This window comes from Motacilla alba, chromosome 28 (genome assembly GCF_015832195.1).
Source record: "Motacilla alba alba isolate MOTALB_02 chromosome 28, Motacilla_alba_V1.0_pri, whole genome shotgun sequence".
NCBI lineage: Eukaryota > Metazoa > Chordata > Aves > Passeriformes > Motacillidae > Motacilla > Motacilla alba.
This window is the reverse complement of record NC_052043.1, coordinates 4,014,375-4,028,596: the sequence shown is the minus strand read 5'-3', so window position 1 is coordinate 4,028,596 and position 14,222 is coordinate 4,014,375. Positions and strand designations below refer to the sequence as shown.

The 14,222-nt window shown below is 63.3% G+C and overlaps 1 protein-coding gene and 1 long non-coding RNA gene across 4 annotated transcripts; both read right to left on the bottom strand.

The window, feature by feature from the left end:
- Nucleotides 1–875: 875 nt before the first annotated feature.
- Nucleotides 876–5,129, bottom strand: LOC119712524. Of its 2 annotated transcripts, none has more exons than XR_005259836.1 (3): nucleotides 4,877–5,129; nucleotides 1,342–2,945; nucleotides 876–1,147 (listed from the first exon to the last, which is right to left on the bottom strand). It is a non-coding gene; the product is annotated as an uncharacterized LOC119712524 (long non-coding RNA). The 2 variants fall into 2 exon arrangements; XR_005259837.1 differs by lacking the exon at nucleotides 4,877–5,129 and adding an exon at nucleotides 4,633–4,756.
- Nucleotides 5,130–7,173: 2,044 nt separating this feature from the next.
- ABHD17A (abhydrolase domain containing 17A, depalmitoylase) lies at nucleotides 7,174–14,213 on the bottom strand. Of its 2 annotated transcripts, none has more exons than XM_038163755.1 (5): nucleotides 14,099–14,213; nucleotides 11,324–11,830; nucleotides 9,735–9,929; nucleotides 8,943–9,122; nucleotides 7,174–8,092 (listed from the first exon to the last, which is right to left on the bottom strand). In XM_038163755.1, the coding sequence occupies exons 2-5, from the start codon at nucleotides 11,626–11,628 to the stop codon at nucleotides 7,867–7,869; spliced, it is 906 nt and encodes a 301-aa protein (XP_038019683.1). In that variant the 5' UTR covers nucleotides 11,629–11,830; nucleotides 14,099–14,213; the 3' UTR covers nucleotides 7,174–7,866. The 2 variants fall into 2 exon arrangements, with proteins under 2 accessions (XP_038019683.1, XP_038019684.1); XM_038163756.1 differs by lacking the exon at nucleotides 14,099–14,213 and adding an exon at nucleotides 13,924–14,058.
- Nucleotides 14,214–14,222: the final 9 nt, after the last annotated feature.

The following is a 14,222-nucleotide window of genomic DNA, read 5'->3' as shown; positions in this document are numbered from 1 at the left end:
ATAATATTCTTAAATGAAAAAAAAACCACTTTGTTTTCTAAATTGGGCACGTGCTGCTGCCTCCTCCTGCCCGTTGCTCCCACAGCATCCCAGCAGAGCCCAGGAGCCCAGCACTGAGCAGAGCCAGCAGCTGCTGCTCCTGGGAAGCCTGAATAATCCATAAAAAGCTCCTAAAAAGCCGGAGACCTCAGGAGACAAGCTGCCTTCCCTCGGGCAGAAACCTGGCCCAGGCACGGGGGAGGGCAGTGCTGAGACCCCCAGCCACCCTCCCCACAGGCCTGGGAGAGCAAGCTCACCTCCCCCCACAAAAACAGAGTGGTTTCATTTTTGTGGTGTGGTTAAATCTGTTTTATAGAACTTCAGCTGCAACAGAAAAGCTTCAATAAAAATACACACATAAAAAGTGCACACACACTCCCTGCCATGTAATTCTCATCCTGGGCTTCCTCAACTCACAAACCAGCAAAATAAAATAAGATAAAATAAAATAAAATAAAGTAAGAAATAGAATAGAAGAAAATAAGAAGTAAAATAAGAATATAATATAATATAATATAATATAATATAATATAATATAATATAATATAATATAATATAATATAATACTGGTTTCTGCCCACACCTGGAGGACCCCACAGGGAAAACCTTCCCGAAATCGAAGCTGGTGTTGCTGTTGCCTCCTCCCCCAAGCTCAGTGAACTGAACTGGGATGCCCCCTCAGCCCCCAGCCCAGAGCCCTGGGAAAGCTCCCGAGGGTCCCTGTGCACCCCCGGGCAGCTCCTCTGGAAGCAGCGCCCCCAGACTGCCCCCCCTGCTCAGCACCCCACAGGAACCCCCCGCCCCGCTCAGGACAGCAACCCCCCCCGGCCCCCTGGACTGAGCAAGGGACCCCCAAACTGCCCCCAGCCCCTCAGAGCCCCCGAGCCTCTGCAGAGACAGGAGGGGACCCGGGACAGAGGCTCTGACTCCAGGGGAGGAGGGGACGAGCTGGGCCGGGGGGCACAGGGTGGGGCTGTCACTGACCCTGCAGGGACAAGGGGGACAAGGGGGACGGGGCTTGGCCCTCGCCTGCCCAGGAGAGCCAGGCAGGGGCATGTCACTGCATCGGGGCACAGTCACCTGGCACAGCCCTTCCTGCTGCTGGGACCTGTCCCCGGTGACAGGGACACACCACACTGTGCTGGGTGACAGTGACACAGGGACCTGTCCCCAGTGACAGGGGTGCACCATACTCAGCTGGGTGACACAGGGTGACAGGGAGTCACCACACTGTGCTGGGTGACACAGGGACCTGTCCCTGGTGACAGGGACACACCACACTGTGCTGGGTGACACAGGGACCTGTCCCCAGTGACAGGGACACACCACACTGTGCTGGGTGACAGTGACACAGGGACCTGTCCCCGGTGACAGGGACACACCACACTGTGCTGGGTGACAGTGACACAGGGACCTGTCCCCGGTGACAGGGACACACACCACACTGTGCTGGGTGACAGTGACACAGGGACCTGTCCCCGGTGACAGGGACACACACCACACTGTGCTGGGTGACACAGGGACCTGTCCCCAGTGACAGGGACACACCACACTGTGCTGGGTGACACAGGGACCTGTCCCTGGTGACAGGGACACACCACACTGTGCTGGGTGACACAGGGACCTGTCCCCAGTGACAGGGACACACCACACTGTGCTGGGTGACACAGGGACCTGTCCCCGGTGACAGGGTCACACTGCACTGTGCTGGCTGACACAGGGACCTGCCCTGGTGCCAGGGTGACCTCACGCCTTGCTGGGTGTCCCCCTGCCACCCAGGGCCAGCTGTGGCCCAGGAGCAGCTCCAGGGCTGCCGGGGGCTCCTGGGTCGCTGCCTGGAGCCGAGCTCAGATCCCGCCTGGGGCTCGGGGGTGCCCTGCAGGGTCATCCCCACCCTCCAGCCCTGCCCCCCTGCTGGTCCCTGCCCTGCCACCCACCCCCAGCTGGGTGAATGGGGTTGAGTTTTGGGAGAAGAACCCAAAAAAATGGAACCCAGATGCTGGTGTGACCAGAGCCTGCCCCACAGACCCCCCTCCCTGCTCCCTGCTCTGCATCACCTCATCTGAGCACCCAGGAGCAGTTCCTGCTCCCCGTGGGGGAGATTTTCTCTGCATCCCCATGGGAACTTTTCCAGCCTCAGCACGAGCTGCCGGGGGGGTTGTGAAGCTGGAGAAGGGAACAGAGCTGGGAGAACAGGGCCTTGCTTCCCTGGAGCTGCCAGAACATCCTCACATGGGGTCACATCTTCACAGGGATGGGCTGACCAGGATGGTGACATCGCTCCCAGTACCTCATCCTGGTCCCACCCTGCATTTAACACCCCATGGTCCATGTCCCCCATGGGAGTTCCTTCCCAGACAGGGGTTCTCCGTGACACCCCAGAATCCATCCATATCCTGGGCAATGGCCTGGCTGCTGCCTCCCACCCCCCTGGGGTACCAGCCAGCCTGGGGGATGCTCCAGCTCCCCACGGGTGTTTGCAGCTCCCCACATTCTTCTGGCACCCCAAAGGGATGCTTTGCTTTCCCCAGGGGAAGCTGCAGCTCCCCAGAGGTGCTCCTGGCGCATGAAGGGGATTCATCCCAGCCCCTCCTCCAGGACGTTCTGGTCCCTCCATGGGAGTTTCATCCCCCTGGGATGTTCCTAAGCGGATTCTCTGGCCCCTACAAGACAATGCTTTGCCACGAAGGGGCGGCTCCCAGCCCTCCAGGGGACATTTCAGTCCCGCAGGGTGTCCCAGCCCGGCGCGGGGTCCCACGAGAGCCGTCCAGGCGCTGTCACCGCGGGGCTGTGGCAGCCCGTGGGCCTCCCTTGGCCGTCCCAGCCTCCAGGAACGCTCAGGCATAGGATGACAAAGGGAAGCTCACAGGGGGCAGCGGGCCCGGCCCCGCACTCCTCCGAGAGTCCTGCGGACAGAGGAGAGACGTGAGGGGACAGCAAGGGGAGCTGGGGGATCCTGGCGAGCTGGAGGATCCCGGGGGGCTGGAGGATCCCGAGCAGCAGAGGGGATCTCAGGTAATCTCAGGAAGCCGAGGGATCCTATGGCATTCTGGGGGATCCCGGGGGTCTGGGGGATCCCGAGCAGCAGAGGGGATCTCAGGTAATCCCAGGAAGCCGAGGGATCCTATGGCATCCTGGGGGATCCCGTGGAGCCAGGGGAGCTGGGGGGTCGGAGGGAGCTGGAGATTCTCGGGCTGCCCCGCATCTCCAGGAGGTGGAAAGCAGCCCGTGGGCGTCCCTGGGGCAAGGCACGGCCCGGGCAGGGCTGCGGCCCCTGGGGCTGGCTTGGGAGGGACGGGGGCAGGTGCGGTGGGGCCGGGGGTGCAGGGACTGCTGCGGAACCCGAGGGGGAGGAGAGGGGGCAGAGGGGATGTGGGGCTGCTCAGGGGTGAGTGCACATCTGTGTGTGTGAGTGCACATCTGTGTGTGTGAGTGCACATCTGTGTGTGAGTGCAAACCTGTGAGTGCACATCTGTGTGTGTGTGCATTGTGTGAGTCTGAGTGCACATCTGTGTGTGAGTGTGAGTGCACATCTATGTGAGTGAGTGTGAGTGCACATCTGTGTGTGAGTGCACATCTGTGTGTGAGTGTGAGTGCACATCTGTGTGTGAGTGTGAGTGCACATCTATGTGAGTGAGTGCACATCTATGTGAGTGAGTGCACATCTGTGTGTGTGTGAGTGCACATCTGTGTGTGAGTGCACATCTGTGTGTGTGAGTGTGAGTGCACATCTGTGTGTGAGTGTGAGTGCACATCTGTGTGTGTGTGAGTGCACATCTGTGTGTGAGTGCAAACCTGTGAGTGCACATCTGTGTATGTGAGTACACATTGTGTGAGTGTGAGTGCACATCTGTGTGTGAGTGCACATTGTGTGTATATGAGTCCACATCTGTGTGTGCAAATCTGTGCATATGTGAGTGCACATCTGTGTGTGTGTGAGAGCACATTGTGTGAGTCTGAGCGCACATCTGTGTGTGTGTGAGGCACATCTGTGTGTGTGCAGGTCTGTGTAGGTCCCTGTGTGCCTGTGGACACCTGCTGTGTGTGCAGGGCTGTGCACACTCCTGTGTGTGTGCACACAGACGAGCACAGGCAGAGCAGGGTGGGGCCATCCCATGGATTCCCACCCAGGCCCAGGGTCCCAGCCCAGCTCAGAGACCCTCAGGAACCACTACTTGCCACCCCTGTCCCCAGCCCCAGCCAGCAGGGCAGGGCTGGGTGTCCCCCCGGGTTCTGGGTGCCACTCATGAGTTCTGGGTGCCCCTCAAGCTTGTGGGTGCCCTCTCAGGGTGTCCCCAGGGCTGTGGGTGTCCCCAGGGTTCTGGGTGTCCCCAGGGCTGCGGGTGTCCCCAGGATTGTGATGCCCCCAGGGCTGTAGGTGTCCCCAGGGCTGTGATGTCCCCAGGGTTCTGGGTGTCCTCAGGGCTGTGGGTGCCCTCTCAGGGTGTCCCCAGGGCTGTAGGTGTCCCCAGGGCTGTGATGTCCCCAGGGTTGTGGGTGTCCCAAGGGCTCTGGGTGTCCTCTCAGGGTGTCCCCAGGGCTGCGATGTCCCCAGGGCTGTGGGTGCCCCCCTGCCCCCTGCCCGTGTCTCACCAGGGAGGTGCCGCCGGTGTCGCGGTGCAGCCGCGGGCTCGTCAGGCTCTCACAGCTCTGCGCTGCTCGGGGTGGGGGGGACACGGGCTCTGCTCCCCCAGCTCTGCCCCCACACCTGTCCCCACTGTCCCCACTGTCTCCAAGGCCCCCACCTCACTCACCAGAGCCAGCACATTCTCCCCTCTCCTTGTCCTTTCCTGTCTCCTTCCCTCCACCTCAGCCAGCACCGTGCTGTGCCACTCACCCTGGCATCCTTTCCCAACGCAGTCCCTTCTCCCAGCCCAAGGGGATCCTTCCCCTCTGCCCTTTTATACCGTCTTTGTTCATATGACAAGCACGTGGAAAACCAGAGCAGAGCTTGGAAAAAAGCTCCTTAAGTTGCTTTAATTCAGTTTCCTGGATCCCATGACTGAGCTCGGCCTCTGGATGAGGTCTCATGACTGTGGCACGCAGGCCCCGGCCATCAAAAGCCTCATTTATGCCCCAAATGAGACTTAAACCCCTCTTGGCCGGTCCCCCAACGTCCCCTGTGCCCAGCCTGGGCCCCTGTGCCCCCCTGGCTGGGGGCTTCAAACAGCCAGAGGGACACCTGCCCTGACCCTGCTCTGCTCTGGCTGCAGGAGGGACTCTGGGGACACTCAAGGCCCTGGCTCTGCCTGTCCCCTCCAGGGAAAGGACACTGCAGAGTTCCAAGGTACCAAATGCAGGAACCAAAACTGCCCAGCCCTGTCCCCTACCCAGTGCCCTTCCTTCACCCCAAACTGCAGCACCACTGGAGGGGACAGAAGCATGATCCCAGAGGGGACAGAAGTGCTGTCCCAGTGGCTCGTGGCCCGGTTTGGCCCCAGGTGGGGGTTCCTGTGCCCAGGACCCCCAGCCCACGCCCTCTGAGGCCCCTGCAGCTCTCATGGGGGCGAGTGCTCCTCTATCCCTCCCTGCTCCAGCTGCCGAGTGGGATGGAGCCTCCATCCTGGGCCAGATCCAGACCCAAAGTCCCGATCCCTGATCCCAGCCAGGGCTCCCCACCACGGAGGTGGCACCCTGCAATGCCCATCTCCATGGACTCCCATACTCCCAACCTGGCTCTAGACTTTGGGGATCAGGCTGAACTTTCCTGACCTTTTGCCTTTGTTTTAGACTGAGACGCAGGAAAAACCTCGCGCCACCTCAACATCCCCCTGAACCCAACGAGCTCTGAGCCATCCTGCTGGCGAGGCAGATCTGGCCTGAAGCACCCGCAGCTCAACAGGAAACAGCAGCAGTAAGCGGATAAAAATACCCTGGGTGCACACAGAACGTCTCTGTGCCAGGATTAGGGAGCCCTGGGACAGCGGGGCCAGAGGCAGCCGGGCTGGGTGGCTTTGGCTTCCCACACGCGTGAGCCCAAGGCTCCCAAACCACCTGGCCACTGCTGGCAGAGCGATGGGGAAGGAAGGACTGGGGGATTGTGCAGGGAGGAGCCAGACATCCCAGCTCCTGGACCCCAAAATCCCCCTGGGAATGAGTGAGGCCACCCCCAGAGCCATCCACTCCTCTTCCAGCTCCTGCACAGCCGCAGCACTAAGGAAGGGTCACCCCTCCTCCTCTGAACACCCTGCTCTGCTCCTGGGGGAAAAGAGGGATGTGTGGGGAGCAGGGGGTCCCGTGTCCCCCACCTCGGCCCCCCCCGGCTCCCAGCCCCAAACAATAGGTGCATTGGAGTGCTCAGAGCATGGGGGTGCAGCAGCCCCCCCGCCTGGCCCCTGAGCCCCTAAGGAGATTAAATCCCTCCTCACATGAGGCCGGCGGGCCCCAGGGCCTCCTGTCAGGGACGGGACACCGGGAGGACAGGGACAGGGAGGGGAAGGGCAGAGCAGTGTTTTGCTGTTTGGATTGGGGCCAGGGATGTCCCAGGGGCAGGGAAACACACAGACAAGCAGCTCTTCCTGGGGTGTAAGAGCAGGCACCGTCCCAAAAATCACCAGCCTGAGCCTCTGCCCTTCCCTGGGGCAGATTTCCCGTGCGCTGGTGGGAGGACCTGCCCCCATGGCCAGTGCATCCCCAGGATCACTGAGGTTCCCACACAGCTCAGGTCAGAACTGGGCATGGAGCAGGTTGAAAATAAGGTTTGCTCCCCCCAGGACCATCCCACGGACCCCAGGACCACCCTGTGTCCCTCTCTGTGCTGGCCTGGTACAGAGCAGGCCATGGGGACATGTCCCGGCCCCTGTGGCACACCCAGCCCCCACAGCTCCGGGAAGGCTGAAGTCTTCCTCCACCCATGATCCCATGGGATCCCCTAATGACACGGGACAGGGGAACGGGCTCCTGTTGTCCCCCAGTCCCACTGGACACACAGACCTCTGCAGCCTGGTCCCAGGGGCCAAGGGCACCTTCCTTCCTCCTGTTGCACCTTGGGGTCACCCAGTCCCCAGAGGAGGGTGACAGGCACTGGGGACCTGGCCAAGGGCAATCTGGGGAAGGTGCTGAACAGGGCAAAGGTTGGGCTGGGTCAGGGGCAGGAGCCCTCAGGGGCAGCCAGGGAAAGGGCACACACAGGTGAAACGTTAAACCTCTGCTCTTTATTTGCTGCCTGCTTCCCGGAGGAGGTTTTCCAGGAGTGACCTGAGCACCAGGAGTGCTCTGGGAAGGCTGAGCAGCGCCAGACTGGAGGAGGTGTGGGGCAGGGGGGCACCTCCTCCATGCATCCCCATAGTCCCCGTGGGGACACGGCTCTGCCCCAGCCGCGGGGTGAACACCGGGCACCACCAGCGCTGGTCCCGGGAAAGCTCCATGGAGAGCAGCAACTGCCACCTCCTGTGTCCCACGCACAGGGACAGCGGGAGTGTCGGGGCCCCAGCCCCTCTCCAACTCGCCTTATTGCTATGGTCAGAGCAGCAGAGCGGCCGGGAGGGACTCGGGACTTCGCCGGTTTGGGAGAGGGGACGAGGACGTGTCTGAAGCCAAGGATCCACCATCGGAGGGTGGGCTCATGTCTCTGGGAAGGGGCAAGGAGGGAGCTGCCGTCTCTGGCCAGCCGGGCCGGTGGTGCCAGCAGCGCCGGGGCTGGCACCAGCAGGGAGGAGAGCTGTGCTCGTGTCCGAGAGCAAACACTGTCCATGCCAGGGCCTCCCGCCCTCTCCTGAGCCTGGAGCCGAGGCTGAGCAAACTCGTTACAGCTCCAGCAGCACGGACTAGGGAGAGCTACTGGGAGAACTGGAGAAACAAGCAGAACCCCCCTGCCTGTCCCCCTGGCTAGTTGCGTTGGCTGGCCAGCTCCTGGGAGATGAATTTCCGAAGGCGCTCGAGGTACTGGCTGTAGAGTTCAATGTCATTGTGCCCGGCCCCGTCCACCCACAGCGGCTCCACGGCCTTGGGGCAGCGCTCGAAGAGCGCCAGGCCGTGGGAGAAGTCGATGACTTCATCCTCTGTACCGTGGATGATGAGGACAGGAGAGGTGATTTTGGAGATCTTCTCGATGCTGCCAAGAGGGTGGATGGGGAAGAGAGGAGAGAGGGGGTAAGCACAGGGAATGAGACATTTCCACTCCTCCTGCCTCCAAAACATCCCCTGGGAGAGGGACCGGGAAATGCTCTTTGATCGTAGCAGAGCACAGGGACAGGGAGGGACACAGAGCTTCTGCCAAGGAAAAGATCTGCCCCGGTGTGACAGACAAGGAGCAGACAGCAGTGACAACATCCCCATGGGACTTCAGCAGGGCTGATGGGAACTGCTGCAGGACAGCCCTTCCCTGCTGGGCTCTGAGGAAGGGAAGCACGGCTGGTCCCAGCCCGTCCCAAAGGCCACGTGAGGCCACCAGGATGCAGAGCGTGGGCTGGTGGCTCCCAGCCACAGCTTCCGGCTCAGAACTGTCCCCTGGGCCCCAGGGGCCTGGCTGCAAGGGAGAGGCAAAGGAAGACCTTGTCCTCTCAGCACTGCTCCTGCCATCTGAAGAGCAGGAAAATCCCCAAGGAATTACTCGTGGGGGACAGAGGGGTCCCAGGGACACCCAGGGCTTGTGACACCTGACGGGGGGCCAGCGGCACAGCCCCAAAGCCAGCGGGCAAAGTCACTGGGATGGGGTGGCCAGGAGGTAATGCCACAAGGGATTGGGGTACACACATGGCACAGCCCTCAGGATGGGGCACGGTGACCCCAGGGAGGGCTACAACTCCCAGAGGGCACCAAATACAGGGCAAGAAGATGCCAAAGGGGATGCTTAAACCTACCACAAAAAATGGCCCCCATGTCACACGACCCCTGGCTGTTACCAGAGCTGCTCTGGGCACTGCCCCTCCAAACCCCCCCTGCCCTCTGCCCGGGGCACTCACTTGGGGAAGGCATCGAACCAATAGGTCTTCTTGGTGTCGGGGAAGGCGACGCGCATGCCGGAGGTGAGCGGGGAGTGCAGCACGATGGCCGCGCACTCGTAGCGGGAGGCCAGGTCAACCGTGGGCACCGTGCCAATGCTCTGTCCGTACAAAATGATGTTCTCCGGGCTGATCCCATACCTGGCACAGGACAGGACAGCTCAGTGGCCGGGCACATCACCAGGAGATACAGCTCAGGGGTTACTCTATGCCGGTCACTGCACCCACAAGGCTCCTGGCAGGGTCTGGGGTCTGTCCCCCTGATCTTCCCCAGCTCCTCACAGCTGGGCCCAGAGCGGTTCCCTGTGCTCCTGAAGGACCAGGGAGCAGCCAGGGCTGAGCTGCCAGCTGAGTTCTGGGAGATGTCAAGGCTTTCCCTCACCAGCTCAGGGTTATAGGATGTTCAGACCCTGGACTGCAGCCATGTGGGGCAGCCACAGCTCTGGGTCACACCGTGAGCCAGGCCCGAGGAAGAGGAGGCTGAGCCTGGCACGGAGCTGCACCCCAAGCCTGGCAGGGGAGCCAGAGCTGAGCCTGGCACAGCGAGACAGGAAGCACAGCTTGTGCCAAGGTCATGCCCCGCAGCATCCCTGCCCCTTGGATCCCCCAGCTGCTCCCTCTACGGTTTTCCAACCCCCCCTTCCTGTCTCAAGCAGCCCAGGGTTCCCCTTCTGGGCGATTTCCTGTTTTCCAGCCCGCTGGAGCACAGGGTTTTCCTGAGGCCAGCAGGGCCGTGCTCCCTGCCCCGCTCACCGTGTGCGCAGCGCCTGCCACGCGGCGTCGATGTCGGAGTAGAGGTTGCGCTCCGAGGGCTTGCCCGTGCTCACGCCGTAGCCCGAGTAGTCGTAGGAGAAGATGTTGCAGTTGATGCGGGTGCCCAGCCCGATGTAGAAGCTGCTCATCTGCCCCAGGTCCACGGCGTTGCCGTGGGAGAAGAGCACCGTGTACCTGGGACGCGGGTACGGAGCGTTAACGCCGGGCTGTGCCGCGGTGCCGGAGCTCCGGCACGGATATCCCCCGAGGGCAGCAACCAAACCCCCGCACACAAAGAGCCAACGCCCCTCCAGCCACCAAGGGAGGTCCTGGTGACACCCCCAGGGACACCCAGACCCTTCCCTGACGGAGCCACAGGCTCACTCTCAGCAGGAACAGGCAGCTTGAAGGCAGGATGATGATTCTGTTCAAGTTTTTGAGTCTATTTTTGGTAAAAAGCTCAGGATTTGGGGCCGTTTGCCCAATGGGGATTTCAAGTAAGAATTCTGACAGCGGGTTTTTTCTCTCCTGAGCCTGGCAAGACACCAGATGCTGAGAGAGAAGTGAATTGTGGGAGTGACAAGGCACAAGAAATTTCCACCATAAGGGGAAAAACAATGTTAATCATAAAAATTAACACTAATAGCAGATTGATGAGAGCTTGGCTCCCTTCTGTCAGAGGGAGGGAGAAGGACCCACTCCCTGCTGAGCCCCGCAGCTGGTCTGAGGGCTCTGTGGCCAGGCTGGGCCTCCAATCCTGGCCTGGATGCCCAGGGAGTCCCAGCTCGAGGTCAGTGACAGGATGAGCTGGGGGAGGTAAGCCAGGAGCACCTGATACCCCATGGTTTGGCAGGCCTGGCTCCCCCCAGCCCCGCTTCTCCCCTCCAGCCCTGCAGCCTGGGATGCTGGTCTTTGAGGACCTGTTGTTCCTGGGAGGACATAGGAAAGGGGTCAGCTGAGGTGATGTGGCCTCCCTCTGCACCTGAACCCCCAAACTGTGCCACTGCTCAAGGAGCAGCTGCCAAGTCCCCTCCTGTCTCCTCCGCCCAGGCAGTGGCAGCAGGAGGATGTCTTTATCTCACACTCCAGGGTGCCAGTTCAGACCCACAGGAGTGACCAAACCAAACCCCTCCTGCCTTTCACTCTCATCACTCTTTTCCTTGAGGAATCAAATGTCCCCGTGAATTTGACTAAGCCAGGCTCTCCTGGCTGGCACGGGCAGTTGCCCTTCCCACGGTCACCACAGGGCAGGGCTCAGGGAGAAGCAGCTGGTGCAGCCACCCCGGTGCCCCTTAAGCATCAAGCTCTGCACAAACAACTGGAGCATTGCATCACTGCCGTGACACCGGGGAACGTGAGACAGCCTGGGGAATCCCCGCACCCCGGCAGCCCCGGCTTTGCCTCTGCTCCTGCTTTAACCCCGCTCCCAGGGCGGCCACAAGCCAGACCGGTCCTGGGAGCGCAGCTCGCCCGTCCCACCGGACGCCTCCAAAGCCCCGCGGCAGGGCCAGCTCGGCGAGGGGGAAGAGGGGACAGGAGCCCCCAGGGCAGCCCAGCAGAGCCCGGCTGGCACACCCGCGGTGACTCACCTGGCGCCGGGCACGCAGCGGACGTACATGCAGCCGACGCGGTTGCCCCGGCTGCTCTTGGTGACGAACACCTCGATGTTGTCCAGCTCCCGCTGGGAGTACTGGAAATCCGCCCTCTCCTTCAAGTGCAGCTTCCAGCGGCCCGCGGCGCCGCGCAGGGAGCCCGTGCTGCCCACGGGCTCAGGCTCGGGCACCATGGCGTACGTGGGCTCCGGGGGCAGGAAGGCCAGCTTGGCCGCGATGCGGCTGGGGCAGGGCGGGCAGCAGAAGAGGCAGCAGAGTTGGCTGATCGACAGCCCGTTCATGACGGCGGCGAGGCGGGAGGGGAGGCGGCTGCGCCCGGAGCGAGGGAGGATCCCAATCGGACAGAGGCCGGCAACGACGCCGGGCCCGGAGACGCCCCGTCCTCAGCTGGCCCTGGGCACGGCTGGCGCCGGCCGTGCAGCGCGGCCCGGGGCGTGCGGCGGGGCTGCCGTGTCCATCTGTCCGTCCGGCGGCTGCGGAGGCCTGCGGGCAGGGCGGGGGCTCTGAGGGCTCTGTCCCCTCCGTGACCCACGGCCGGGGACAGCTCCCCGCGGTGTCCCCCCCACTCCCCCGAGCATCTCTGCGGCCCCCCCGCAATCCCAGCTCCTGCCACATTCGCCAGCCCCCGCGGGCAGCCCACGCGGAGGGGGCGAGGACAAGCGCGGATCCCACACGCACCACCCCCACAGCAGCCGCACGGCTGAGGGGACAAAGGACACGGCTCCCCAGGGGCCACCCAGGCGTTCGGGAGTGCCGAGCTCCCGAGGAAAAAGGGGAAAGGGGAGAGGAAGGGGGGAAGAGGGAAAAAAAAGAAAAAAAAAAAAAAAAAAGCAACTATTTTCTGCAAGTTTGGGCACAGGCTTGAGCTGAGGAATGTCAAACCAGCCCACACCCCGAGGAATTCGCTCCATCTGCTTCCGAAGGCCTGGGAAAGGGGAGGAAAGGGTGGAAGGGGGATATGGCACTGAAGCTGGGATTTGGCACTGAAATATGCCAAAATACTGGGAGTGAAGCCCTGTGCCCGGTGGGAGCCCCCTCGGGCCGGTGACCATCCACAGCAGGGCCGGGGTGACACCTGGCACGTGGCAGCCGCGTCCCTCCCAAGGCTGGCACCCCGCGTGCCGATGGGACCAGCACTCCCGGGGCAGAGCGGGATGGCAGAGCGGGATGGCAGAGCGGGATGGCAGAGCGGGATGGCAGAGCGGGATGGCAGAGCGGGATGGCCGGTGCCGCACACCCGCACGGGCTCCGCGCGGGGAGGCGGCACTACGGGCCACTCACACCGTGTGGCACACTCGTGTCGTGCGCCTCGCACACGCTAGGACAAAGCCAGGCACCAGCTGGGGACACCCCGCCGTGGGTGGCCGGCCCTGGCCAGCCTCTGCCCTCGCCCCACCCCTGCTGTGGGGGGCGCGACCCACGGCGCACACCCCGACCCACCGCGCACCCCGACCGCACACCCATCGAGGGGGGCTCCCTGCCGTGCCCAGGTATCCCTGCTGTACTGACCTCTGTGGGGACCCCCACCACGGACTGGTGGGTGCTTCCTCCTCCCCTGACAGGCACGGGACCCCCTCCCCGCACACCCTGACCGCACACACGTTTCCCTCCATGGCCGGCCTTCCCCAGCACCGAGCCCTCCCCCAGCTCGCCCCCACCCCTGAGCAGTGAGTTCTCCCCCTCGCTGTCCATTGTGGCCCTCTCACCTTGCGGACAAGCATGGAGACTCCCCCCGACACTGACCCGTGTGGGGCCCCTCGACCCCTGTGGGCCCAGTCCCCTGACTGATCGCTGGGGACCCCCCCAAACACACACCGAGCACTGGAACCCCTCCCGATCACTGTGTGCGTGTCCCCCACGGCCCCACTGGACCCGTGTAAGGCCCCCGACCGCCCCCGGTGACCTCGAGACCCCCCCGACTACTGAGGGGTCCCCATGAGCCCACACGGCTCTGCCGCCGCCCCCACCGCCGGCTGCGGGACACGCCGCCCACCGGGAGCCTCTCCCGCCTGCGGGGGGGCTCACACACCCTGCCCGGCCTCCCCCTCCCCTGCCCGCGAGGGGGGTCCCACAACCCCACTGACCCGCGCGGGGCCCCCCAACCCGACACTGACCACTGTGCCACCCCAAAACACTGGCTACTGCGTCCCCACTCACTCACCACTGTGTCTCCCCTCACTCACCACTGTGTCCCCCCCTCACTCACCACTGTGTCCCCCCTCACTCACCACTGTGTCCCCCCCTCACCCACCACTGTGTCCCCCCCTCACTCACCACTGTGTCCCCCCTCACCACTGTGTCCCCTCCCTCAGTCACCACTGTGTCCCCCCCCTCACCCACCACTGTGTCCCCACTCACTCACCACTGTGTCCCCCCCTCACTCACCACTGTGTACCCCCTCACTCACCACTGTGTCCCCCCTCACTCACCACTGTGTCCCCCCTCACTCACCACTGTGTCCCCTCCCTCAGTGACCACTGTGTCCCCCCCTCACCCACCACTGTGTCCCCCCTCACTCACCACTGTGTCCCCCCCTCACTCACCACTGTGTCACCACTGTGTCCCCCCTCACTCACCACTGTGTCCCCCCCTCACTGACCAGCGCGGCCTCCCCCGCGTGCCGGGGCCTCCCCTCCCTCTGACCGCGCTGTGGGACCCCCATCAGCACACGCTGACCATCCCGCCGCCGGACCGCGCTGCCTGCAGGCCGCCCCCGGCCCGTGAGCCCGTGTGGCGGTGCCCGGCCGGTACCTGCTCATCCTCCCGGCCGCGCCGCCGCTGCCGAGGCCCCGCGGCCGCTGCGGCCTCCCAGGCGGGGGGCGGCGCTGGCCCTGCCCCGGCCGGAAGTGACGCCATCGCCCCGCGCCCGTTGCCA